Source organism: Sinocyclocheilus grahami, unplaced genomic scaffold, assembly GCF_001515645.1.
Source record: "Sinocyclocheilus grahami isolate Dianchi unplaced genomic scaffold, SAMN03320097.WGS_v1.1 scaffold20.1, whole genome shotgun sequence".
NCBI lineage: Eukaryota > Metazoa > Chordata > Actinopteri > Cypriniformes > Cyprinidae > Sinocyclocheilus > Sinocyclocheilus grahami.
Window position 1 is genome coordinate 955112 of NW_015505199.1, and position 27141 is coordinate 982252.

The following is a 27141-nucleotide window of genomic DNA, read 5'->3' on the forward strand; positions in this document are numbered from 1 at the left end:
GGGTCTGAATACTTTCCGTACCCACTGTATATACACATACATATACATATACATATACATACACACACATATACAGTGTTGGGGGTAACGCATTACAAGTAACGCAGGTTACGTAAACCGTAATCAGATTACTTTTTTTCAAGTAACTAGTAAAGTAACGCATTACTTTTTAATTTACAAGAGAATATCTGAGTTACTTTTTCAAGTAAGTAATGCAAGTTACTTTTCCCCCCCAATTTATTGATTGACAGCTCTCCTGTCTCCATGTTGAGAAATCAGATGTTACTGTAGTTCTAAAATAAATATGAGTATGCATCAATTCATCTCACTCACAAAAAAAAAAAACACAGATTCAGTATTCCTCAAAATGAATAAAAATAATGCAACTCAGAATATGACGCAAACCTGCAATAATTAAATGTTAAACAACACAAATATCCTTTATGTATTTAATCCTATTCTATTAACCAATGTCTTTGCTTCTGACCTTCGATGATCAAGTTCAACCATACTAATAAGCAAAAATTACTCTAGACAAACATTTGTGTGTCTTTTTTTATTGCTGAAGTGTGTTGAAATGGTATCATTCGATCATTCATTTTTTGATTTAATATTGAGAGTAGAAAAATTAGAAAACGGCTCCTTTTTCGTTTTTTTGTTTTTTTTTTTCCAAAAAAACAAAAAACGAGAATTCAGCTTAAATTTACGTTTTTCGTTCATGGGTGGAAAAATGAATAAACAGCTTGAATATTCGATTTCTACATGTGGGCGGGAATTAAACGCCCCTTTCTGCTGATTGGTCAGCCGAAGATCAAACCGTGCCTTCATCAGTTCTTCCGCAGTATCACGCAGCAGAATAATAGTCCTCCGCTGCTGCAGTTGTACGGATTAATAACCCATTTTATCAATTTCAAAATTTTCATCAAACAAACAGACTAATGAATAGCTCGACACAACTTGTACCGGGGCAGAGTCTAAACAGGTCTTTCTTCTGTGTAGACCAAGTATATTTGTTTTTCCTTAGAGAAAATCTTTCCCCTTTACAGAAAGAAAGTTCCTTTTTGTATGAATTATACCTTTCAAATCTTAAATCTGAGCTATAACATGTGATTAAACCTTGCTGTGTCTTCACATCCAGTTTAATCATCTGAATTTTCCTTCTGGCAACTGACTTTTAAATGGTACACTGGTTAATATGCTTGTTAATTTTAGGACATTTGGTTAATCAAACTCTTTATACCATATATGTCCTGTATCTAGGTTGGTGATCTATGATCTCCCTCCTTCATCCAAAATGATGCCATGTCCCACACCGAACAGATAAGTCTCAAGCATCTGAGTCACTCTGTACGTAACCCAAATCCAGAGTGCCTGCTCTGCATTAGAATAGCACTGGGAAAACACTCAAGTGTTGTTTTGATTCCTCGTTGAATTGCATTGTATTTGTTGTTATTTGCATTGTATTTGTTGTTATTGTTTTATTTTCCTTCTCAAAAAAATGGATTAAAGCTGGCAGCGCTGAAGTCGTACTGGATTTTATCAAAGCGGTGCAAACACATACTATTCCATACATTATTTACACCTATCAGAGTGGAACGTGTACATGCATATTCACTGAAAAGTGTAAGGCAAGCTTTATAATAGTAAACAGCAACCCAGACCTTTATTCTATTGTCCAAATTAAAGCACTCTGGCCACAAGAAGATACACAGCATCCATCTCAAAGCATACCAATCAGCTCCTTCAAGGGGAGAGACCAATAAAAATCAGGACTTTCTTCAAAGTCACTTGATTGAAGGGATATACACATACTTTAACTTTTGAAATGTTATGTTCCCTCCCCTGAAACTGCAAAAATGGGTTTAAATAAATAAATAAAAAACATGTACCATTTACACAGACAAAGAGGAAGGCTGATTATAATAATCATAGTCTTGTTATAATAATCCTTAATGGAACAAAAAGCTTGTTTCCAACACTGGATAAAAATAAATAAATAAAAAGATAATTGTGACTTTTTATCTAAAAAATCTGACTTTTTCTGTAATTCTTTAAAAAAGTCTGAATGGCAAGATATAAATTATAAATAAATATAAATACATTAATTAATTCTAAAGTCTGAATTGTGAAATATAAACTCATAGTTGCAAGAAAAAATAAGAGAGATAAAAGGGGGGGAGAAAAGAAACAGAAAAAAAAACAGAATTGTGACATGTAAACTTCAAATTTCTGAGGAAAAAAAAGTCATAACTGCAAGATATAAACTCAGAACTACGAGATGTAAACTGAAATCAGAATTCTGAGTTTATATCTCACAATTCTAAGGAAATGTAATGTAAACTCTAGAAAAAAAGTCAGAATTGTTTGATAAAAAGTGGCAAATAACTTTTTAATTTTTTCATCCCATGGTGGAGACAAGTTTCCGCAAAAAAAAAGAAAAAACGCTGAAAAATGGATGTGTAAAACTAAATTCTAAATAAACCTTCATTAACATCAAAAAGATACTTCAGGAAGAAAATTCAATTCTGCAAAAGCGTAGAAAATATGGCAATTTAACATGCAAATGACCATTTAAAAATCGGTTATATTGCACAGTAATGGTTTCATCACTGTCATAATATTATCATAATGTTGTAATGCACAAGCATTCACTTGGAGAACTAGCAGGACAAACACAGCCTATTTAACTAGTAGCTCCTCATATGTGAATATGCTGCTGGAGTGCGACCCCAGGGAATTCATAAAGCTGTTGTCTCTCTTAGGGACACTCTCAGTCGGAGAGCATGATGGGAAATAATCTGCTGTATGTGCAGCCCAAATGTTCTCTCCCATTTCCTCCGCCTTGCTCCATCCAGCCTTACGTCAATATGTGGATTAGAATGTTTTCATCTCTTACACTCCCTCCTCCCTTAATAATCTAAAAGCTGCTTTCCCAGGAAGCAAAACAGCGACATGTGTAACAAAGATCAAAAATCCCTGAGCCTGAAAGAGAATGATTTATTTTTCATCTGCATTATTTTTTTCCACATTTATTTACCAAATAATAATAAAAAAAAGGTGTGGCAGGGAGAGGAGTGGGATGCACCTCTGGTTCGCTTCCTTTCAATTATTCAGTAAATTTCCAGTGTTCATCAACTAAACTCTTAAAAATAAAGGTTCCAAAAGGGTTTTAATTTATTTATTTTTTGCGGCGATGCCATAGAGAATAATTTTTTTTCCAGTGAACGGTTTTTAAAACAACCTGGTTTTTTTTGTCTTAGAGTGAAAAACATTAATAATCTGAAGAACCTTTTGTCCAATGGAAAGTATCCATGGATGTTAAAGGTTCTTCTTTATTTTTAAGAGTGTATTTATTGTGACTATAAAAGAAGGTTTACAGTCATCATCATCATCATCATCAAAGATATGCACCAATGTAAAAAAATTAGTAATTTTTCATGTTATGTTCAATAACTGATAAATATTCAATTTTAATATTCCACTCCCATTAAAATCTATATTAATTATTTTGACAGAAATGTAATATAAAACAATAAAAAACAATATTGTTTTAAATGCTGTAAGTGAATATATAATTGTACATTAGATTATGAAAAAAAATATATTCATTTTTGTGATTCCATTTTTTACTTTTCTTAATACATTTAAAAATGACATTCTATGATGTTTTTTTTGTTGTTGTTTAAAAAAAAAGTAACATTTTAACTGAGTATTTCTGTAATTTAAATGTAAAAGTAGAGCAAATTAGCTTAAATTAAATATATTAAACAGATATTAAATGTGTAATATTGGCCACTAACTCATATAGTACCTCCAAATATTTTGCATCGCTACAAGGAGGATAAGGACCAACATCGGCATCATGTGCCTCAATTATCAAAGACAAACCATTTTCTTTTGTAAGTTAAAAAGCCACTTGACTCAAGTCTCATTTGCTTGATGCTTATGAAGAACTGAATTATCACAACATTCCTGAAATGAGATGTTCATCTCTAAATTGCGTAAGCAAGGCTACTAACAGTCTGTCCAACAGTAAAACACATTGACAGCGACAGAATGCATTTTATATGTCTAGTACCACGTTTAACAATGATGAACAAGTCACACAATCCATATTTACAGCTTAACACGAGGAAATGCTGAGGAGAAATTGCTTATGATGCCTGTCTAAGCGAAAACTGTTCGTCTCCTGCTGATCCTTCTAAAAAAAAGTAAAGCTAGGGACTGAAGTCTCATCAATTCTCGTCTGTCACCAATGAGGGACAGCAGTCCTCAGGGCGCTGCACATGATCCTTCTCATTACTCATTCTCGAACAAGGAAAATAATAGCCGGACTTTCTAGCATTTCTAATTTCAGAAATGATAAACAGAAGAAATGGCATTATATACTACAAATAGTGTAATTTGATCCTAGATATAAAGTAATTCCTAAAATGGCCTGAACTAAATTGAACTCTTAATACAGTAAAACAGGTTACCATTTCCTCCATATTTAACCAGCTGGATTTTCTGGCTGAATTCAGAATAGCATAGGCTACTACTCTTTTAGGAGATATAAACATGGCAGCAGGATTAGTATGCTAGTACACTGACATTTGTTTTTCATTCATCCAATTAAAAAAAATGTAGGGTAATTATTCACATCTATATTTTTTAACTTGAGCCAATGAAAAATAAATAAATAAATAAATCCAAATTCAGCCATTATCAAAATTATTTTTTTTCAGGAACTTCATTTTTATACCACAGAAAGTGCATGAAAAATCTCTCTCTCTCTCTCTCTCTCTCTCTCTCTCTCTCTCTCTCTCTCTCACACACACACACACACACACACACACACACACACAGTGTTCATCTGATCATAAACACTACACCAAGTACATATCATCTACTAGTTTTATATGGTGGGGAACCAAATAAAAGCAAACAGAGCTGTTTGTCTCAGTATCTAAACTACTGGGGAAACCCTGCCGCTTCATTCCTGTGCTCAGGGTCTAAAAGCCTTATTTGCGGACAAGTCTCAGCTCTTACTTTCTTTACCCATGGCATTTGTCTTGCCTTGAAAAAATTCCCACACCAGAGATATGACTATGCAGCATATGATAACACACACTGCCAAAATTGTAAAGGCCAAGGTAAGTTTAGCTGCTATTATGCACATCCTCTGGATTTCCTCTCATCTGCATCACTCTCAAGAGGACACATAAAGAAGAGGGCATTTGGGATAATGGGCTGAGACCCACTCTATTATTATTACTGAGGGAGTCTTAAGTCCTCAGAGTTTCTCTCTCAGGAATCCAAACCAGCCAAGCAGGAAGTCAACTTAAACGTAAAGCCATTTTCTTGTGTTAATAAAATATGGTAAAAGCCTCTCACCATTTTTCCTTTCCTTTACTTATCATCACAACAATTCTCCAAAGACAACAAACAAATAGATTAATTGTACATTTATCTTTTTACCTACAAGCTAAATCTACTCAATGTGACCTTTTTTTTGCCTATGGGGACAACAACAACTAGTAAAATCAAATCACAGTTTTACTTATAGGGAATAGTTTTCTGAAAGGACAATATGATAAAATAAAGATAGGATAATGAGTTTGAGATGGAAAAGTACAGACTTGTGTATTATTTGCATTAAGCATATAATTGGGTAAAATACATAACATTTTCAGTGCAAACCTCTCAGATAATTCAGTGTCTACGATATCTGAAACATCTCTACACCAGAGAAGCAGTACTTCCTTCAAATACTTTCTACTTTCTATCAATGATCCTTGTGGCAAATCTAAATTATGCTTATGACAAATAGTCGTGATCATTTCTGAATATTAAAGGGGTCATATGATGCTATTTTAAAGATCATTATTTTGAGTATTTGGTGTAACAGAATATGTTGATATGCTTTAATGTTCAAAAAATACATTATTTTTCAAATACTGTACATTATTGTAGGTCCTCTATGCCCCGCCTCTCTCAAACACACCGTTTTCAACAAAGCCCCCTCCTTTGAAAAGCGCAGTCTGCTCTGATTGGCCAGCTGACCCAGTGCATTGTGATTGGCCGAACACCACAAGCACGCGTCGGAAATGTAACGTCCCTTACCATAATCGCTTCAGCGTTCAAAATAAACATCAAGACAGTTAATGTTGTTAGTTTTACCACCAGTTCAAGCCCGAAAGGGCAACAGAGTCGCGTGACAGACACAGTGAAGATGCAGTACACAAGCCGCGGTTAAGACAGCTGACGTGCTATGATTTCTGACAGACAGTTCACTCTCCTGTGAAGTGACCCTGTTCCCCTCACACACACACACACGACACGTTACTCTGCGCTGCGCAAAACTCTGCATTTGAACAGTCAATAGCAAATACTTAAACTGATAACAAAACATACTTACAGTCGTTGATTCAGAAGAGCCATAGCAAAGTCGGAATTGACCCTTTATTTTTTTTTTGAAATAGCCTTTATGCACAGCCAGCCTTGTACTCTTCTAGGTTCAAAAAACTGTCGTCCATAAAATGCATTGCAGAAATTCGAACATCTGGGTTGTGCTGTTCTGTTGTAAATAAATCTTAACCAATGATTCCTAATTGCATCTACTTCCGGAAGGCCAAATAAAGAGCTTTTGCTTTCACACTGAAATACACAGTGTCTCCCTGACATGGCTGCATCAACACTGCTGCTGTTCCTGAAACCACGCCTTCTTTCTTTGCGTGCACATTTGGGCAGGCATTATGCTAATATTTCCACATAGTGACGTAGACATGTGGGGGCTAGGCTTGCCACATAGACGGCGATGCCGGTGTTAAGCCACAACACCGGTTACATCACTTGCCCACCGCGTCACCGACCCCCACCGTTGTTTTGATTTTTTTATAGAAATAAAAATAATTTAGTTCGGTAAAAGAACAGACACTACAATTAAAAACTGAACGTGGCTGCTCAATGCAGCGTGCCGAACGACAGACACATCACAGATCAGATTTAATTTCTCCAGTGAGGAGAGTGAGTCGAGCTGACTGACAAGAAGGGTGAGGTGAGGTGAGACAGACAAGATGATCGCGGATGATTTAGTTTCGAAATTAAATGCAAAAGCGCCTGTTTGACAATATTTTATATTTTGAAAAGCCTGTTGACTTTTGCTGTTTATCTAAGGTGATTTTGGAAGTTTTTTTTTAAACATTAGTTTCTTATTTAATTGGTTCCACATTATTTGCTGATTTTTACTTTATTTAAACTTTGTGTCATTTTATTTATTTTTTTGACATCAAGGTGTATGCCGTGCCTCCAAGCTTTCTTACTCGTTTTGCTAATAACATTCTACGTTTCTTATTTATTTGGTTATATATTATACATGTTTACTTAGCCTATTTCCAGTTTTGTATACCTATTTAAACTTAATGTAAGTTATTTGTTATTTTATATTAGGCATAGCCTGCCCTATAGCATGGAGTATTTGTATTTGTTTTGTTAATAAAAGTTCTATGTTTTATATATACGCTAAAGTGAGTTTGACGTTGTATTTTGTTGTTGCATTCAAGCAATTGACGCCTAACTGCCACTAATTCAAAAGTGAAAGTAAAATGCGCAAGGCGCTTTTAAGCTATTTAAAAGCGGCGGAAAGCGAGGAAAAAAGGGAAAATTCAAAGAACTAAAAACGATCAATTGCTTTATGCCGAATTGCCACTATTTCAAAGTCAAAGTAAAATGTGCACGCCGCTTTTACAAGCTATTTAAAAGCGAAGGAAAGCTAGAAAAAGAGGGAACGCCCCGGCCCCCACGGTGATACCAGTATTACCAGTGTTGTCACACGTCGATTAAACGGTGGGAAAATTTCCTCACCATCACAACCCTAGTGGGGGGGTGTTAGAACAAGCCGTTTTAGGTAGGCGTGGTTGACTCTTAACTTTTATAAAGAATATCTCTTTGGATTTGAGACTTTAGTCTTTGCAACTGTACAGATCTTCTTTATGTACCAAGAGCTTGTAACACTCCAAAGAGAAAGGAAAACTTGAAATCGCATCATATGACCCCTTTAAGAAAATCAGGAAAACTTTTCCAGACAAGTTTGTATAACGAGACTAGAACAACTGCATTCAGACAAATAATGCTTTGCTGAACTCAGCAAAAATCGTTTTTGCCTGTAGGTTGGTAATATCATTGGACATTTGACAGCCTGATTCAACCTTGTCATATCATAAAAAGGTCTTATATTTTTAATATGTTTACTGACCTTGACACTACAATGTGCCTGCATGTGTCTTCTCTGTTGTATTACTTCCTGGTTATTGTCACATGACAACAAAATGGCTGCCTTTATGCTGGATTTCTGACCTTGATTTGGTGAACAAATATTATGAAATAAAGAAATAGTAATAATGTTTAAATTATAATAGTTAAAAAATAACTATATAATATATAAGAACAAATATAAATAAAATAAAAATTGTTTTTTTAAAGAATTTCAGAAATATTTAAATATAAATAGGGTTTTTCAAATATATATAAATACACTGAAAATAAAACAGTCATACAAAAGCCATTAAAAAAACTTTTCATTTTAGTTTGGTTAATTACAATAAACTGGCTTTAGATTATTACACAGGCTTGGGAAGGGAATGATCCAGTCAAATCACTCTTCAATCCAAAATGGAAGAGCAATAGCTGCACTGTCAACAGAACAAAAGCAAATGCAATGATAAAGGCCAGCATACTGTGAACACAACGTGCACAAAAGCCAAAGCCAGAAAGATTTTATTCTTCTAAAATTGTCCAATCACTTGCAGTCCATTGCTTTTGCTGCAAAGGGAGGGAATGTCTGAAAATCTTCAATAGAAACTGCAATTTGCAAGATAATTTTGTGCTGTTGTCACTCTTGTATTAATACAAGGGTTTCGAAACATTCAGAGTCACCGTGAAAGTGTCTCCACTAACCTTGGACAGAAGAATCCACATTAAATTTAGCATGAACTAAGAAACTGTCAATTTAAAGATATAAACCATAAATCGTCCATACCCTATTGATTTCGCTTTCTTCTTGTCTAATCATTCTACGCAAGCAGTAACTGAGGCACCGTGCCAGTGGCCAACGATTGGTGGACCGAAAGGCTGGCACATTCTTCTTTCCTGCCAATATCTATTCTCACTTCCTCTGAGTTGAGCCCAGCTGTCACAGGCAGATGGAAACAGGACAGAGAAAAGCTTCAGATCAGCTCACGGATCACAATCTTTAAATTCTCCTATAGCTGCCAAAACGTTCTTCAGCATCATCTTACCTTGACGAAATGGTCCGTCAATAAAAATCTCTGTTTCTTACATTTTCTAATTTGGCAACATGGAGCTTAAATCTAAAGGGGGATTATTCTGAAACCAGACACATCGCAAAAATCCATACATTTGATGGCCATGTATAGGATGTTATAGGCAGCACCTCAAGAAGTTTGCATGACCACCTCATCTACGACCCTGGATGCTCAGAACAGGAGATGAAGCTGTAATTGCGGGCTGCATTAGCTAACATCGGTGTGTTTGCTTTGAGTTAGTGACCCTTTAAAGATAGATGTTTATCTTTTTTTTTCTTGAAGAACAGAAGAGAAATATTATCCAATATGTCTAGATAATAAGTTCCAGGAACTACAGTATGTTTCCTCGTAGTTCTCAGATGCTGGGGAACACAGCTTGAATGATCTTCACAAGTACGGAGATAAGAGGGAAAGTAATCTTGGAAAGTTCTGAAGAACATGACTCAGTAAATGTCTACAGTATGTGTATGCAACAGTATGCAACAGAGGCATTTTCAAACAAGACCAGAATCAAGATTATTAGAGGTTCATTACTGGGAAGCTCAAGCCTGAACTTTAACCTCACAGAATTTAAAATTGATGCGGTAAGAGATTAAAATCAATATACAGCACAATAACCTTGAGAAATCGATGCATAAACTGCTTTTATACCTTAATAACAGCAAACAGGAGACTAGAAGGTGCAAGTCATTTGGCCAAATTTTTTAATAAATTAGCTTGTAGTGGGAAAACAACCATCTGTACAATGGCACAAACACATGAACTTACTCAAATAAATGACATGAAGTAGGACAAAATGGACAGGCAAAACATATATGAGGGCCGTGAACATTTAAGAGGTGTGAATAAGTCCAGGCAAACTAACTAGCGTGCAGCATCCAGAATCAGTGGCTAGGGAAATGCACAGGTCACTGGATTTGGAAAGCAATGGCTGCAGGTGGAATTTAAAGATGAAGGTGTAATCATGTTGAAGCCAGTCCCAATGTCTCAGGCCAGTCCATCGCAGTGCTAACATACACCACCCTTCACACTCACACCTATAGCCAATTTAAGTGTCTGAAATTCACCTATCCCGGAGTGCATTTCCCAAAAGCATCATATGGTTGCAAGTTCCCTTGTTACTAAAATAGTTCAATGATTCTGCGTTGCTTGAAACCATAGTTCCAACAAACATTTGCAAACAGCATCGCAAACTTGTGTAGTTGGAACTATAGCTTTTGAGCTGTGGATAAAAGCATAGTTTTAATACTTTTGGGCACAATACTGTAACACCGTGTCTACACTGGACGTGAGTGATGCAACCTGGCACAACAAAATACAATAGAACTCATTATAATCAGTGATGCTGTCTACTGGATGCAGCGTAGCACAATCAAACACAACTGAACCAGCTAATTAAGATTGTCAGGAGCACTTACCAATTACACACACATGTGTTGGAACTATAGATGAAACGGTATAATCTTATCATGATTATAGTGACCAAAATTATCAGGGTTATCAGTATTATCATGGTATTGTTAAAATGTGCTGGAAATTTGCAAAAATCACATGTGCAAATGTGCACAAATCGTTTCGCCAAGTTTAATATTTAAAATCAACAAACAACAAAAAAAATATCTTTTGTTTGCATAAAACTAAAACAATGTAACGAATCAGCTCATGACAGGAAATATGAATAATTAACCATAACTAGTTATAATTAACTATGCATATTTTAGATCCGCTGTAGATATTTAGCTGACCACTCAGGGTCAACTGTCTTGTCAATTCTAAGAATGTTAATTTCCTGGTTAAGGGAAATAACTTTCTTACTGTACAATTCTACAAAAGTTTGTAGCATAAATCTGCATGATTAGTGACTCCGGTTATGAGCAAACAATGAACACGTCAAGTGTGATACAAGTAAGGTTTTATTAACTACATAAACACTTAAACTAGTCTAACATACTACATAAACACATAAACTGGTCTAACATCCTACATACACACATAAGCTGGTCTAACATACACATACACACACACATACAGTTGGTATAGGAAAGGGTTAAAGTTTAACTCAATACAGAAAGAGACATAAGGAATGGAATTTATGAAACCATTTGAACAAACAAGGGACTCATGAACAACGGAAGTGTCAGATTCTTAATTCAAACACACCTTCAAAAAAATGTATCAATTAATAAGACTAAGTTTGATACTTGCGAGTCTCGGCTGTCTGAAAGAGATTCCTGATGCAATCTTAAAGCCCAAGATCTTGCTGAAGTTGGTTGATGCGAAAGAACCAGTTTGAGTCAGAGAATCTTGGTGAAATGTCGGCTTCCTGGGGTGTTACGCATTCCGGGGGGAAGGGTTCATGGGTCCTCGTATGGCTTGTTAACTGAGGGGGGTTACAGAGTATTTGTTAAATATAAAAACAAAATATATATTGTGTGTTTGATTGGTCCAGACACTACAACAACATTACCAATGATGTTAAATGACAACATGACTGACAACAGTTTATCTAATAACATGTACAAAATTTTCAAATAAAGCTTTGAAAAAGTTTCATAAAATGGTAAACCTCACATTTCATCCTTCAAATAAAGAAAAGGGTTAAGACAAAATGATAACTGATTTAGAGATGTGCCGATACGAGTATCGGTACCGAACTGTTCAAAAGTTGGGTCATTCCAACTTTTGAACAGGATTAAGATGTCCAAATTGTTCTTTTTTTGTTGAAATATCTTTTTTTCCCATTTAGTACTGCCCTTCAGAAGCAACAGAAGATTCTTGCATGTTCCCGAAAGACAAATTAAGTTTCCACCCCCCGGCTCTTAATGCATAGTGTTTCCTTTTGGAGCATCAGAGAATGTTTGAACCTTTTTTTAATAGTTGTGTTTGGGTCCCTCAATTGTCCTCAGTGTGAAAAGATGGATTTCAAAATCATAAAGTCACTGCTGGAAAGGCTTCAAATATGCAAAAGATGCTGGAAAACTGAAGAATCTGCAGAACCTGGAGGATTTTTCTGAAGAACAGTGCTCAGTTTAACTGTTCAGAACAAACAAGGGACTCATGAACAACCATCACAAAAAAAATTACAAAAAGTCGTGGATCATCCAGGTAACCACACACAGTATTAAGAAACAAGGGTTCCCAAATTTTGAATGGGGTTATTTTAATAATGTCAGCTATTTTTTTCTTGTGGACTAAACGTAAACATCTTTTATGTAAAATATCTTACTCAGGACAGTAGTAAATAAAAAATAACATGCATTTTGTATGATCTCTCTTATTTAGTTAAAATTATTCACATTTTCACAGATCCTGCAAGGGGTTCCCAAACTTTCGCATACCACTGTATGCATGCTGTGCGCACATGAGACTGTTACTTAAAACTTTGCTTTATGCTGGACAGTATTTATTTATCCTGAGTTGTTCAAATCGCGGTAATCAAATATGGTTTTAATGATCATTAAAATATGAAACTGTGATACCAACCGTGGGGAATTTTATCATGATATCACCAAGCTGGTAATTGTTTCATCCCTAGTTGGAACTGAACTCTGTAGGTAGGTAGATTTCCAGGATGGGGCACCCCTGCTCTATATCTTATGGCCCAACCAGGACTCAAACCAGCAACCTTCATGCTGTGAAGGAATAACACTACCCACTGAGCCACTATGCTGCACTTGGCAGTATTGTATCATCAAAAATCGAATTTAGTCACAACACACATTGATTGATCCCACGGTGCTAATTCGGGATCCTGTAGCTCAAACAGTAAAGTTTGGCTTTTATTATTGCAAAGGTCATGGGTTCAATTCCCAGGGAATGCATGAAGTGATAAAAATGTAATGTAATGCTAATTCATTTGGAAACCAAGTATGTACATGAATTTTCCTTACCAGAGCAAAAATAGACAAAGTAACTGGCTATTTTGTGACTAAAACGTACATTACTCAAAATGTACTTCCTGCTTATTGAATTGTTGCATAACGATGGACATATAATGATAATATCCAACATAACAGTAGTCTTATGCCCATGTACTATTGCCTTATTACATCCCTGCAGTGATGTGTAATTGTGGTGTAATTGTGTTGACTTTGGAAATACTAAGTCATTCAGCTTATCTGATGTCGCAGCCATATCCTGGATGCCCATAAAACCCATATTGACATGCTTTTTGTGTGACTGTCATGATAAGAGTCCTTCATAGATGATTTAGCTGAAGAGATGCACATTCCATGCATTAGAGACTCGTTGATGAGCCCAGAGAAGATAAGTGAAGAGCTTTAGATTGCTTCTACTCTGCACAATTGTCATTCAAAGCATTTATTTCCACAACCACTTTTCCAAACAATGTGAGGAGACAGGAAACACTGCAACCCCTAAATCAGCATGTGGAGCACTGAGCAGTGTAGACCACTCGCCAAAATATGACAAGAAGTGTGAGAAATTCAGTTTATTATTTTCAATCAAAACGTTTCCAAAAGAAAGGCAGAAAATTTACAATTAAATTTTCCTTCCATTCATAGTTTTGAATTTGAATTTCATTGTGTTTGGAATAAAACTGGATTGAATCGTAAGCATCACAGTGGTCATCTGTTCTGCCACTGACCTTGTCCTTTAAAGAAACGGAGGTGGCTAGATGAATTATTTCTGCATTCAGTTGACTGTAGTTTCAAAATATCTATCCCAAAGTTGACAAAAGCTTTGTCTGCAAACGAAAAATTGTCAAAGGTAATCAATTTTCAGCACAGGGCTGCCATCCATCCTCCATTATAAACACACACACACACACCTCGAAAAATACAGTACTGTAAGGACAGTATTGATGCACTATGCCCCGTCTATAAACAAGCTCTTTTACAATCACAGCCACATTGCGTTTTATTCAATATGTGCTCTTCTATTATTCCCCTGCTGACTGAAGGCCTTAAAGCTTTTTACACAATACAGCAGCCTGCTTAAACCACTACGTTGGAGTATAGAGTTTGCAGAAAGCATTATGCTCTTTGTATGACAAGGAGTATGGGAAAACAGCTGGCATGCTACAACCATCAATATTCAGAGGTATTATGGTTTGTTTTCATTTGCTGTTAAGAAAAGGCAGTATTGGTTTGGGAAGCCCTGTGCTCTGCCACCTTTCCAACGTTTGTTCTCTTCAGCAACACAAACAGCAGAAGCAGGAATAATAGATAATTTTCCTAACATTCCCATGAACTGCATCAAAAGTAATATGCAAAATAGTTAACATGAAATAGGCTGAAAAGGAAAATTGTCAATTTCGGTTCTAAATGTCTCCTGAATTTCAATGGTTTCATGCTCTCAGCAGCAATAATTCACTACACAAACCATGTTTATCCCTGCTGCAAAGTGAACCTTTATTTACTGTATTCCTGCTGTATTTATTGCCTTACAACATAGTTTGTTCATAGTTTGATGTCAAGATACCTGCTCAAATACACAATTTGTTGACTATTTAAAATATATTTTACTAAGTCACAGATTAATTTGGGCCAAATAACCCCCAAATTTTAGTTTAATTAGACATATTGCCTTTGACATTAACATCAATCAATCAATCAATAAGGGAAGTGTTTTTTTTCAACATTTACATTGAATTTGCCATCCTAACTATTTAATATTATAGTTAGTTGTATTTTATTGCATTAAACATTTCCCCTGTTGTCTACACTAAAAACTGTGTTCCTGTAGCTCAAAAAGTACAGTACAACACTAGCAACATGAAGGTCATGGGTGCAGTTCCATAGGAATGTGTGAACTGTAAAATGTACACCATAAGTGCAATGAAAAAAAGCATCTTCCAAATGCATCAATGTAATGAAAACAGACCTGTGACCAATTTTTATTGGGTCACGAACCACCAATTGAGAGCTGCTGCTCTAAGGACCTCTAAAATGTGTCTGATGAAACTGTTGAAAGACTGACTACACTCAGTTCTGGCTAAGAGACATCAGCATTTGAATGTACTTGCTTGATGTTTCATCATCAAAAGAATTATCAGATCAAAATTAAATTTATGTATCATATTTTTGTAATGTTACTGCATGCTCAGATGACATGATCCTTTGTAACATCTAAAAATTCACAGCAGATGATTCAGATTCATCTCCCCAATCCAACTTAACTGAGCCAAGACAGAAATAAGTGTGCTTTTGGGCTGTTAGCATAAGAATAACTCATTTGTCTTTGTTTGAATGCTTTGAAAGACTCAAGTTTGTATTGGGTGACAAAGAAGCTCCTGAAGGTCACATTTATGTCTTCTAAAGGAGGCAGGAAATCAAAGAGTGATTATTGGAGACTAAAGCTGGAATTGCCAACACCTGTCTCACACTGCAGCTAGTACACTTCATCATGATGGATCTGTTAGGGTAGAACTCTCTTAAGAAGAGGAAATGGAGGAATCCACAGGGGGGTTCAATGGCTCAGTTGTGGAGAGCTGGCGCTGCTCTGAGCTCTGAGGGGAGTAGAGGGCGATGCTGTGGGTCATTCCTGGAGTGGTGTTGGAGTTAAAGGTCATTAGGAGTAACAGCACCTTTAGACGAGCTATATTTCTAAAAGATTTTTCCAAAGTCTGAGGTAGCCGTAATGTCAGGAGTGCAGAACAGCTTCTTTGATGAAAGATGTGTTCATTTTCAAAAGTATGAAATTCTGTCTTGAACTATTAAGAGAAAGAGAAAGAGAAGTTGTTTACTTGCTCATGATTTTGAAACTTCTGGGTATTTTGAATGGTGATCAGTCAGTCGTCCTCGTCTACTGAAAGATATTATGGTTGAGGAATTGCACAAAAGAAAATGGCAGTGATTCAGCATATTTCAAGATCTTAAAGTGATAGTATGGGTAAAATGGAAAATGGAGAAGAAAGTCAGTCATACAGGTTTTGAACAGTGTAATTTTAATATAATTGTTATACTATTACAGTTGTATTCATATTTTTATATGTATTTTTATATTTTATTAGATTTTTTCATAAATTATGTCTAGGCTATATATATTTAAGTACTTCAAGATAAACTAAAAGAAAATGAGATATAATGCACTGGCAACGAACTAGTTTAAATGGGTCATATGATATGATTTCAAGTTTTCCTTTCTCTTTGGAGTGTTAAAAGCTGTTCATGAATAGATAAGATCCCTAAAGTTGCAAAGACTAAAGTCTCAAACCCTAAGAGATATTCTTTATAAAAGTTAAGACTGGTCCACGCCCTCCTAAAAAGCCTCGTTTAAACTAGGGGTGGGAGAAAAAAAATCGATCCCTCGATGCATCGCGATTCTCTCTCCAACAGAATCGATTCTGAGCTTAGTTTTTAACTAGATGCGCGATGACGCTGAGTTTGCTTTAGAAACACCCGTATTCTCCTTGCTTCCAATTCCTCACACACATACACCACTCGAACCTTCCGTAAAATAATATTTCATAAAGTTCAGAAAGGTTGAAGCGAATTACAAGGAATATCGCGGGCTTCATTGCACAGGATGCGATGTGAGAAACGCGCGCTTTGTTTGATGTTACACTTGAAGTGTGCGGTCTCGACCGTCAGTATTTTCCTTATGATAGAAAACACTCTCTGTCTTGAGAATGGTTCCAGATATGCCTCACCCCTCCTCTATCCTTTTCTTTCTCTCTCTCGTATTATGTTTTAAATATCTCTTACTCATATGCGAGGTATGCATGCGCAAATGTATACATTAGCTTTTCTTGGTTTAAATGCCCAAATAAGGACATGAATGCTAGGACTACAAGGGTAAAGGAGTTTGTGAGGAACTCTGAAGAAGAGTGCCTCAGCCTTCGCTAAAAGTCTATTCCTAATATGTCCATGTTTTTCTGTACATGTGGCCATTTTATATAAACACATGTTCTTGGCCAAAGATCCTATATGTGTATGTCATTCCTATCCTCATTGGTTAAGAGGGTGAAACTCCCCTCGACATATGCCTATATAATATCTTTATACCTATGAATAAATTGAAGTATTGAGAATACATTTGAATGTGTGTTTTCTTGCTTCCCGGCCGTATTTACACTTTAAGGAACTGAGAATTCTTCAAGGCGGCAAAGAGATAGAGGGACCAATTGTTATTTTTATTAACACCTTACAAATGCTCTACGAAGTCATTTATGTGGTTTGGAATGCAGTGGACTTGTATATTTAAAATATGAACCTCACTAACAGAAGCCTGCTTTCAATTTCAAATGCTAACGCGTGCTTTGTTTGTGAAGACTGCTCGCGTATGCGGCTGTGCGCGACTCCGTGTAAGTGGTGTAATGCACTTGCGTCTCAAAATGGCAAAATTAATGTAAACACAGCCAGTTATGTGTAAAAGGATTAAATGGACAGGACAAACCATATTATTCCGTGCGTGAATGCAGCTTAATAGATCTCCCGCTGTCTATGATGTCATAGTAAAAAACAACATTAAAGATGAAGAAAAATCACTCATAGTTCTTGAATGGAAAACGTTCAGATAATCTCGAATACTGAAAGCACTCTTTTTTGTTGTTTGTAATATGTTTCTATGCTCCTCTTTATTATTTGCTACTTGCTTGTATGTTTTGAAGTTATATTAGTTTACAATTGCATTATTAATTATTATTAATTAATTATTATTAACATACAACTGTTCTAATAATTTTTTTCAATTTGTAATTATTTTAAAAAGTACTTAATTACTTATGTAAGGATATGTAAATGTAATGATTTTAAAATTCTCAAGTTGGTAAACTAATTAATTAATAAGGATGGGGGGGGGAGTAGATCAAGAATCGTTCTGGAATCGGTTCGTGAGGTGACTAAAGACTCCCACCCCTAGTTTAAACATGCCCCCACATGTCTACGTCACGATGTGGGAAGATTTGCATAACGCCGCCCAAATGTTCACGCAAATAAAGGCGGCGTACCTTTATTGTTGCTGCCACCGCCACTGCCATGTTGTGAAGACTCTGTGTGTTTCGTTGCGAAAGCGAAAATACTTGGTTTGGCCTTCCAAAAGAGGACATGACTAGAAATCAGTGGTTAAGTTGTATTTACAACACTGCTCCAGAACAGTTCAACTCAAATACTCAGATGTGTGCAGCGCATTTTATGGAGGACTTGTTCCTGAACCTGGAAGAGTAGACTACAATACCGGCTGTTCTGACTCACAGACTGTAAGTACGTTTTCATATTTAAAGAATTTGCCACTAATGATTCAAACGTGAGTTTTGAGCAGTGTAGAGTAGCAGCTTGTTGTTTGTCGTTTCTCATTATAATCCGTAATTATGTCCCCACTGGATGCAACAAATGCCTCATTTATAATGGGTTTTAATGTTTTTGTCTCGTCGCGCCGGGACATGGCATCACAGTATGGTAAGGGGAATAACACTTCCGTCACACGCTTGAGGTATTCGGCCAATCACAATGCACTAGATCGCTGGCCAATCAGAGCACACCTTGCTTTTCAGACCGATGAGCTTTGTAAAAATCGACGCGTTTCAGAAAGGCGGGGCATAGAGGAGAAACAATAATGTACAGTATGTGGAAAATAATGTGTTTTTTAAACTTAAACCGCATAAACACATTTCATTACACCAAATACACAAAATAATGTTATTTTTAGCAACATCATATGACCCCTTTAATTATATATATATATAATTTATTTTATTTCAGCTAACACTTTTTGTAATGATCTTAGTTGTAATTTTAATTTTAGTCAACAATACAGCATGAGAGTGAGTAAATTATGAAAATCATTTTTATCTGATAACTGGATGACAGCATAAATTAAGATTTTATAACTGTCATCACAAACACTGATCACAAAATTATTTATGTGCAAAACTGTACACCAGCCATGCAGGAGGACAGAGTAATGGAAAGAAAATAAAATGATGACAATGGCACTCGACCCATTAAAACCATCTCCTGGCCAATAATTTCAGATTCCATACCACAATTTGTGACCACAACCTCAGCTGAACTTTAAGACCTGATGGTTTATACAACAATAAATTATTCTCTCTGTCTCTTGTCTCGCTCGCTCGCCAGCCTGCATAATGCTCAGGTGGGTTGTATTAAAATATGGGACACACCAACCACCAATGCAGTCAGAAATTATGAATGATTGCCTCACTCTGTAAGGCATTATTTGTGGGACACTGCTGGAGTTATATCACTGTCTTGATTTAAATGTCTTTGTGGGATTTTTGCATGAGAACTTGTAATCTTCCAATACAGGGAGAATTAAAACAGCTGGGCGGGAGTGAAGATGACCACCATAAACATGCCAGATGTCGTCCTGAGATTAGAACCTGAACACATCAATCATCAACTACAACTGGGGATTTCATCATTTACAGTCCCCAGGAGACCCCATGCAGACTTTCAGTTAACTCAGGGACCCAGAGTATTAAAAAGATAAGTACTGTCTAATATTCACTTCTACACTCTAAAAAATGCTGGGTAAAATAGGGACAAACCCAACAATTGGGTTGTTTTGACCCAGTGGTTGGGTTACTACCCAGAAGGTTGGGTTAAACATTTAACCCAACCGCTGGGTCAAAACAGCCCAATTGCTGGGTTTGTCCCCATTTTACCCAGCACTGGGTTGTATTTAACCCAGCATTTTTTAGAGTGTATTATTGGCTGTAACAAACATAATAAACATATAGAATATAATATATAATATTTTATTCTATATTAAAATAGATCATATATATATACAAAACACTGATAATATATATTTTGGGAATCCCTGGAACTAGAACATCTCAATGGATGTAGAAGAGTCATTTAGACACAGAATTATAATTCACAGCTTGTCACTGTAATACAAACAGTATTACCTAATGATGGCTATTTGAAAATTTCAAAATGTTTATGCAACCTTTTTTTTCCATCATTTGCAAGCGAAAAGAAAATAGCCAGCAATGAAAAGTGCCACTAATTCAGTAACTCCTTTCTCAGTAAAAAGCCATTTTCCTCCAGATATCGGGCTGTTAGAGCATACAAGCTGAACTCTGTGGGATCATGACAAAATCATAGAAGGGTGGAAGAACACCGTAAGTGTCAAATGATAGGGAAAGCTATTCAGTAAGAATTTACATAGTCATACTTCCACAGTAATAGTTCTTTCTTTTTTTTTACAGTAAAATGACAGTTGTCATGTTCAGAGCTTTACATTACAGTACAGAAAGAAAGAACACAGTGCAACCAACTGTGTTAGGTAACACTATTACATTGGTTCAATGTGGGAATTATTCAATGACTTTCAGGGAAGTCTACTTTAAAAATAAATCTGTCAGTAATCATTAGGACACAATCTGCTTTGTCACACAACTATATTACAATACTGAATGTACAGTCCGCCAGGGACTAATTTATAGGGGTCGATTTCACTAAAGAAAATAAGAAAAATAAATAAGAAAATGATCAATGACACACTCTAAAAAAATGCTGGGTTGTTTCAACCCAACTTTGGGTCAAATATGGACTAATCCAGCTGTTGGGTTAAATTTGTAATTTTAAAATTTAACCCAACAGCTGGATTAGTCCATATTTGACCCAAAGTTGGGTTGAAACAACCCAGCATTTTTTTAGAGTGTACCACAGAAAATACATTATCCCATAATGCAACACTACTGGTTATTTTATATATACACAGTACACACACAGAGAGAAAGAGAGAGAGAGAGAGAGAGACCGAGAGAGACCCATGATTAAGGTATGTCTCGGTTCTTCTAAAAATGTGTGGCTCTTCACATTTACAAAAAAGTAATTCAATTATGCATCTGTAGTCATGAGATTTGACTATGAAATAATAAATATGGTCAGGGTTAAAGTCAATAGCTCTTCACACTAATGCGTTCAGCCTCATTTATTCCTGGGCGTCAGAATGTTCAAACGTCCTGCTGTTTCACAATGTACCATATGAAAAATGACAATCACCCAGTGTGCCCATACCCCGCCAACACTACCCCAAAGTGCCGTGGCTGAAGCGGTGATATTCTCGGAGAATCCGAACTAAGCGGCGTCTCGCAAAATAAAAGGAGGGGAAAACTTGATCCAAGTAAATATGAAAGACGTATTGATATGAGGATGCAGCGGCTTCTGAAGAGAATATGTGTGTGCAGAATCCGTACCGCTGTGCAGAATGAGTGTTTTCTACTATGTAGCGCATATACGTGTAGGCTATGTTAAAACACGCAACACAACAATTACTTACCAACAGCTACTTGCAGTAGATCAGCGCACAAGAGAAAACACAAAGACAAGACGGTCATCTTTCCCATATTTTGCAATAAATCCCAAACTCCATTTGCGTTTACATGCTCTCCGGCAGTTCGCCTCGTAATTCCCACCATTCCAAAGGGATGCGATCCCACAAACTGGTCATGATGCTGTCCAAGTGTCGGAGGGAAGACTGAAGTTTAAAACAAATGCGCACTCAAAATGGTGAGGATTGCATAAAGGTGATTAAAAGCGTTGCATTGTGAAATAGTCTCATTGCGAAGGCTGCAGCCAGCGTTTACGCACAGACGAGGATTAAAAAATAGATATGGATTTGGATGAAAATCTCTCTATCTCTCTCTCCCTCCCTCCCTCCAGAAACAGACACGAACAGAGTCACTCGTGATCACTCGCTTTTTATTTCACAAAATTTTCCTTAATCCTACCCTGGCTCCAAACCCTTCCCCTCTAATTCTGTCCACTAAGCCGATTTATTCCTGCTGGATTTTTTTCCAATACTGGAAAGGTTTTGAAAGATCATAATAGGCATATTCGTGGTGCGATGCCTTACCCTGCATTAACTGCATAGAACCTGGAAAGATCAAGTGCTGGAAATGTTTCTACGAACAGCGTCACCTAGGGTATCTGCAAATGAACCTTCACTCAGCTTCAGAGAGTTTTCATGTTTTCCTAAGTTTTCATGCATGTGGGTCAATAGAGTTCTCTGTGAAGATAAAAAAAAAAAAAAAAAACCAAAACAGACAAAAATCCTTTAAAAATCTAGGTTAAGATACATATGTCAGGTTGTTAGAAATGCAATCTTTGCATTCATGTGGGTTTGAATTTTTTTTTGAAAAATATTTACTACAAATATTTTGATATAATGACTCTTTTAAACTGAATAAACATCATAAAATAAAATTCCATCCATTCCCTCAAAATCATTATTTTCCATATATATATATATATATATATATATATATAGAAAATAATGATTTATTATTACTATTATATATATTATATACACACACACACATATTTATTACATATACATGTATTACATATTTATAGCATATATTTATTCTTAGGTTGTATTTATATTTATGAGGTTTTATTTATTTATTTTGTAATGCCAAACTAGTTCTTCAGAATTGTAGCCTTTTATTGACATACAGAACCCTAACATATAAGATTTGGCCCATAACAAAGTGATGGTTAATGAACTGAATCAAAAAGTAATGATGAAACTTCACTCTTCATTTAAACCAAAAATATGGTTTTAATCTGGCTTTAATGTTCCCGCCGCTGAACGAGATAGCCAATCATAGATTAGACATTTTCAGTGGCAACTCAGGTAGACAATCAAATGTTAGGACTGCCTATAGGACCAACATTTTGACACACCCCCTGATCTATATACTAATGCAATTATCATAAAAATTGTGAGAAATACATTATTGGCCTTATAAAATGATACAACACTGCATGCTGACCAAGGACATGATTTAACGGGCAATGCTATGCGTGCTGGTAGACAAATAGATTAGTGTGCCATGCATATTGTTTAATCATCATAAAGGTTAATGTGGCCATATGTGTCTTTACCATGAATTAGACAGTTAGCGGAAGCTCCCACATAATACATACAGTCTAGCACTTTACCTGCATCTGGGAGTACATTAATGAAATGCTAATCTTGCCTCCAACAACACCCACAAGGAAGGAGGGAAGCAAGGATGAAAATATTATGCAATACTCCAGGGTCAAGACCTCATTGCAGGTGCTCTGGAATTCAGTCAAACGCACAAATTAGAAAATATATTTCTGAACTCTCCGACAGAACCTACCACAAGTGCTAATTAAAGAAATGTGGGTGTTCTCGAACATACCTGAGGCGATTTAAGGTCTTCCTGATGTTGAAATCCATTGTGCCCAACACTTTGTATTCTCCTACACCCACACTGTAGATAGCAAGTTCTTGCACAATCCTTTTGGGACGCTCTGAAAATATATATTGTGTAGACTGTGAATTTGGCTCATTTAAATGTGTATTTGTTTTTATGTGCTGAAGAACATTAAAAAGAGACTGACAAAGCCATGCAGCGATATCTGGCTGACATTAACGCGTACAATAGTTCCTACTACATATTTATTAACTGAGCCAGAGTGTCAGTTGAATATTCTCTGCCCTGCTTAGGACTTCCTCTGAGCGCACATGCTTGCGGAGTCATGACAAGACCCTTGGTAAGGCTCTCTAATGATTTATGAGACGGCGGTGCTGTGACGTAAGGGAATGAACAGACGGGAGGAGAGGAAAAACAAAATGTGAGGACTCATAAATGGTCAAAGACAGCACGTCTCTAGAGCATGCATGCTCTTTGCTTGAGATGAAGTGGCCACAGAGCTTCTGGTGCAAGTAGAGCTGACGTCTGGGCAGGGGCCTACAATACTAATGTGATATCACACATCTCTAGAGGGCAGTGTCAACAATAATTTATTGAAGCAACACTGCCCAACATGTTCCTGTCCATATGGCACTTGCCCCTTGGACATCGACAGACCTCTTCAAAAAGCAGCCACGCCTTATATAGTTGTCATGGGTGGTCTGATTTTGGTCTCTCTTCAAAAAAAAAAAAAAAAAAAAAAGTTCATTCAAAAATTACAATTAGCTGGAAATGTATTCAATCTCAGGTCATCCATGATGTAAATGAGTTTGTTTCTTCATCAGAACAGATTTGGAGAAATGTAGCATTATATCACTTGCTCACTAATGGATCTTCTGCAGTGAATGGGTGCCGTCAGTCCAAACAGCTGATAAAAACATCACAATAATCCACAAGTAATCCACAAGACTCCAGTCCATCAGTTTTTGACTTCACACCATTCATATCCAAATATTGATCTCTCCAGTGAAAAAATATGTCTTGTCTGAATCAGGAGAGAAATATGCACAGACCAAGCACCGCTTACAAATGAAAACAGTCCAATACAGCTCTAAACAAATATTTTAGTGAATTTTGATGTGAGAGGACAACAGGAGATGCACATTTTTCCACTGGAGGAAGCGTTATTATGGATTATGGACTGGTATTTTGGTTGGTTTAAAGTTGAAACTCATTGAGAGTAATGACCTTAACTGATGGACTGGAGTCACCTGGATTGTTGTGATGTTTTTATCAGCTGTTTAGATTCTCATTCTGACGGCACCCATTCACTGCAAAGGTTCCATTGAGCAAGTGATGCCATGCTAAATTGTAAATCTTGGATGGTCTGAGGGAGAGTCGATTTTTAGCTAATTTAAATTTTTTAAAATCCTTTAAGTAGATGTTAAGACTAAGATCTTTGTTCGATTAACCCTAAATAGTATTTACATTCTGATTGTTGGTCTGATAGAAGACTGAGGAGATTCTCTTGGACAAAAAAAGACAGACATGCAGACGGAAGAACGAATCCCATTTTCTTCCACTTATGTTTTTTCCTCATCCTTTTTTTTACATTTGACAATCACTGTCCTCTCCACTGCCTAGCGTTAACTCAGCAGGCAGGGAAAAGAGGGCTGGAGAGATGAAATTTCCGATTCTCATTGACATCAGTAAACATTCTCTTTGTGTACCAGAGACATTTCCATCAGCTGTCGTTCTCGGTGCCTGCAGTCTTTTATCACACTTAGCTAAACTTGCAGTTTAAGCTGCAAAACGCAGTGAAGGAAGGCTCATGTGGTAGTCCTATACAAAGTTGCTGTCAAAACAAAACATATCTGAATTCTTCTTGGTGTCTTTATTTGCATTTTATGATGACTCATTTTTGATCGTCACTCATGCGTCTTATGCGTAGAGACATGAAAGCTGAAATGCACTGAAACAAACCTACTATATATATATATATATATTACATTGATATTAAAATGGCATTTTTTCATGACAATTTAGCATGTTTCCCAAATATATATATATATTTAATTTCCATTATTCTAAATGGTGATTCAAATTGGATAACAATTTCTGTACTAGAGTAAATAAAGAAACAAATAAAATAATTATTAATTTAATTAAAATACAATTTTGTAAAATTTATTTTTTATTTATAAATTATTTTCTACATAACTTATCATTTTATTTTAAAATAAAAAACAAATTGTGTAAACATAAAAAGATATATTATTATATGTGACGTGTGTGACAGATATGACAGATTCAACTATGTGGCAAAATAATATGCAATGATAATGCTTTTAACAATCCTGAAACTACATAACAGTAGCCATGCAATACAAAAAAAATAAAAAAATAAAATAAATAAACTAGTTAGAAACAAAAATGGTTCGCTTGTACACTAACAAAAAAAAAAAAAAAAACTGTCTCCAGTGCAAACACACATCTTTGATATGATCAGCAGAGCTTACTTCAACTCTTAGGTACGAATAAATCCCTGACCATCTCTCTAAATGTTTGTTTTGCTGGTCCCAAACTCCAACTCTGTTGATTGAAATGTGCTGTAGGGTGGAGCAGAACCTCAATCCCAACGAGCTGTTGCAGATCTAAGTTGTGGTTCTTACAGAGTCTTACATAGCTAGAGAGCCAAAGCCCAGGCCTCATACAGGAGAAGCAGGATCATCCAAGTGTAGAGGAACCTGCTTAAGGATTCCCTCAAGCTTCTCACAGGATGTCCACTGAACGTCTTTAGCTTTCAAACAAGGGCTGTCACTGCATCAGTCAACCAGAACATGTCTCTCAGAAAACAATGCTGAAACAAACACATAATCTAATATGCAAATAAGGCCTTTCCAGCAGCCCTGGCGCTCCTGCATCATTCAACAAGGATAACTAGAAAGTTCCAACAAGGAAAACTAGAAATCTGAGCATGGCATCACAAATGACATATTGTCTATAAATGATTATGTGGGAAATATGGCACTTAAAATAACAGTAAACCGCATGACAGCCAAAAGTTTGGAAAAACTCAGATTAAAAAAATTTAAAAAGTCTATTGTCCTCAGCAAGGCTGCATTTATTTGATCAAAAATACAGCAAAACAGTAATATTGTAAAATATTATGACAATTTAAAATAACTGGGTTTTTGTTTTTAAAATGTATATGGCACTTAAAATAACAGTAAACCGCATGACAGCCAAAAGTTTGGAAAAACTCAGATTAAAAAAATTTAAAAAGTCTATTGTCCTCAGCAAGGCTGCATTTATTTGATCAAAAATACAGCAAAACAGTAATATTGTAAAATATTATGACAATTTAAAATAACTGGGTTTTTGTTTTTAAAATGTAATTTCTTCCTGTGAATTTTCAGCAGCCATTACACCAGTCTTCAGTCTCATGCGATTCTTGACAGAATTATTCCAATATGCCAATTTGGTGTTCAGTTGTTATGAATTATTATTAGTGCTCATTTATTAATAATGGTTGTTATGATTATAATGTTGATACTTTTTGTGATACTGTGATACATTTTCATCATGTTTAATTGATGAACAGACAGTTCAGCATAGAACAGCATTTATTTGAAAGAATATTTTTGTGACATAAATACCTTCACTGCAATTCAATGCATCCTTGTTGAATATTTTTTTAAATTATTTAAAACACACACACACACACACACA

At 35.9% G+C, this 27141-nt stretch overlaps 1 protein-coding gene across 2 annotated transcripts in view; it reads right to left on the minus strand.

Moving 5' to 3' along the window:
* Window positions 1–21951, minus strand: part of igsf21a (immunoglobin superfamily, member 21a) — a 245321-nt gene extending 223370 nt beyond the window's left edge. For both annotated transcript variants that reach the window (XM_016238594.1, XM_016238586.1), the window contains exon 1: window positions 21522–21951. In XM_016238594.1, coding sequence (XP_016094080.1) covers window positions 21522–21660 — 139 coding nt within the window. In that variant the 5' untranslated portion in view covers window positions 21661–21951. The remainder of the gene's footprint in view (window positions 1–21521) is intronic.
* Window positions 21952–27141: the final 5190 nt, after the last annotated feature.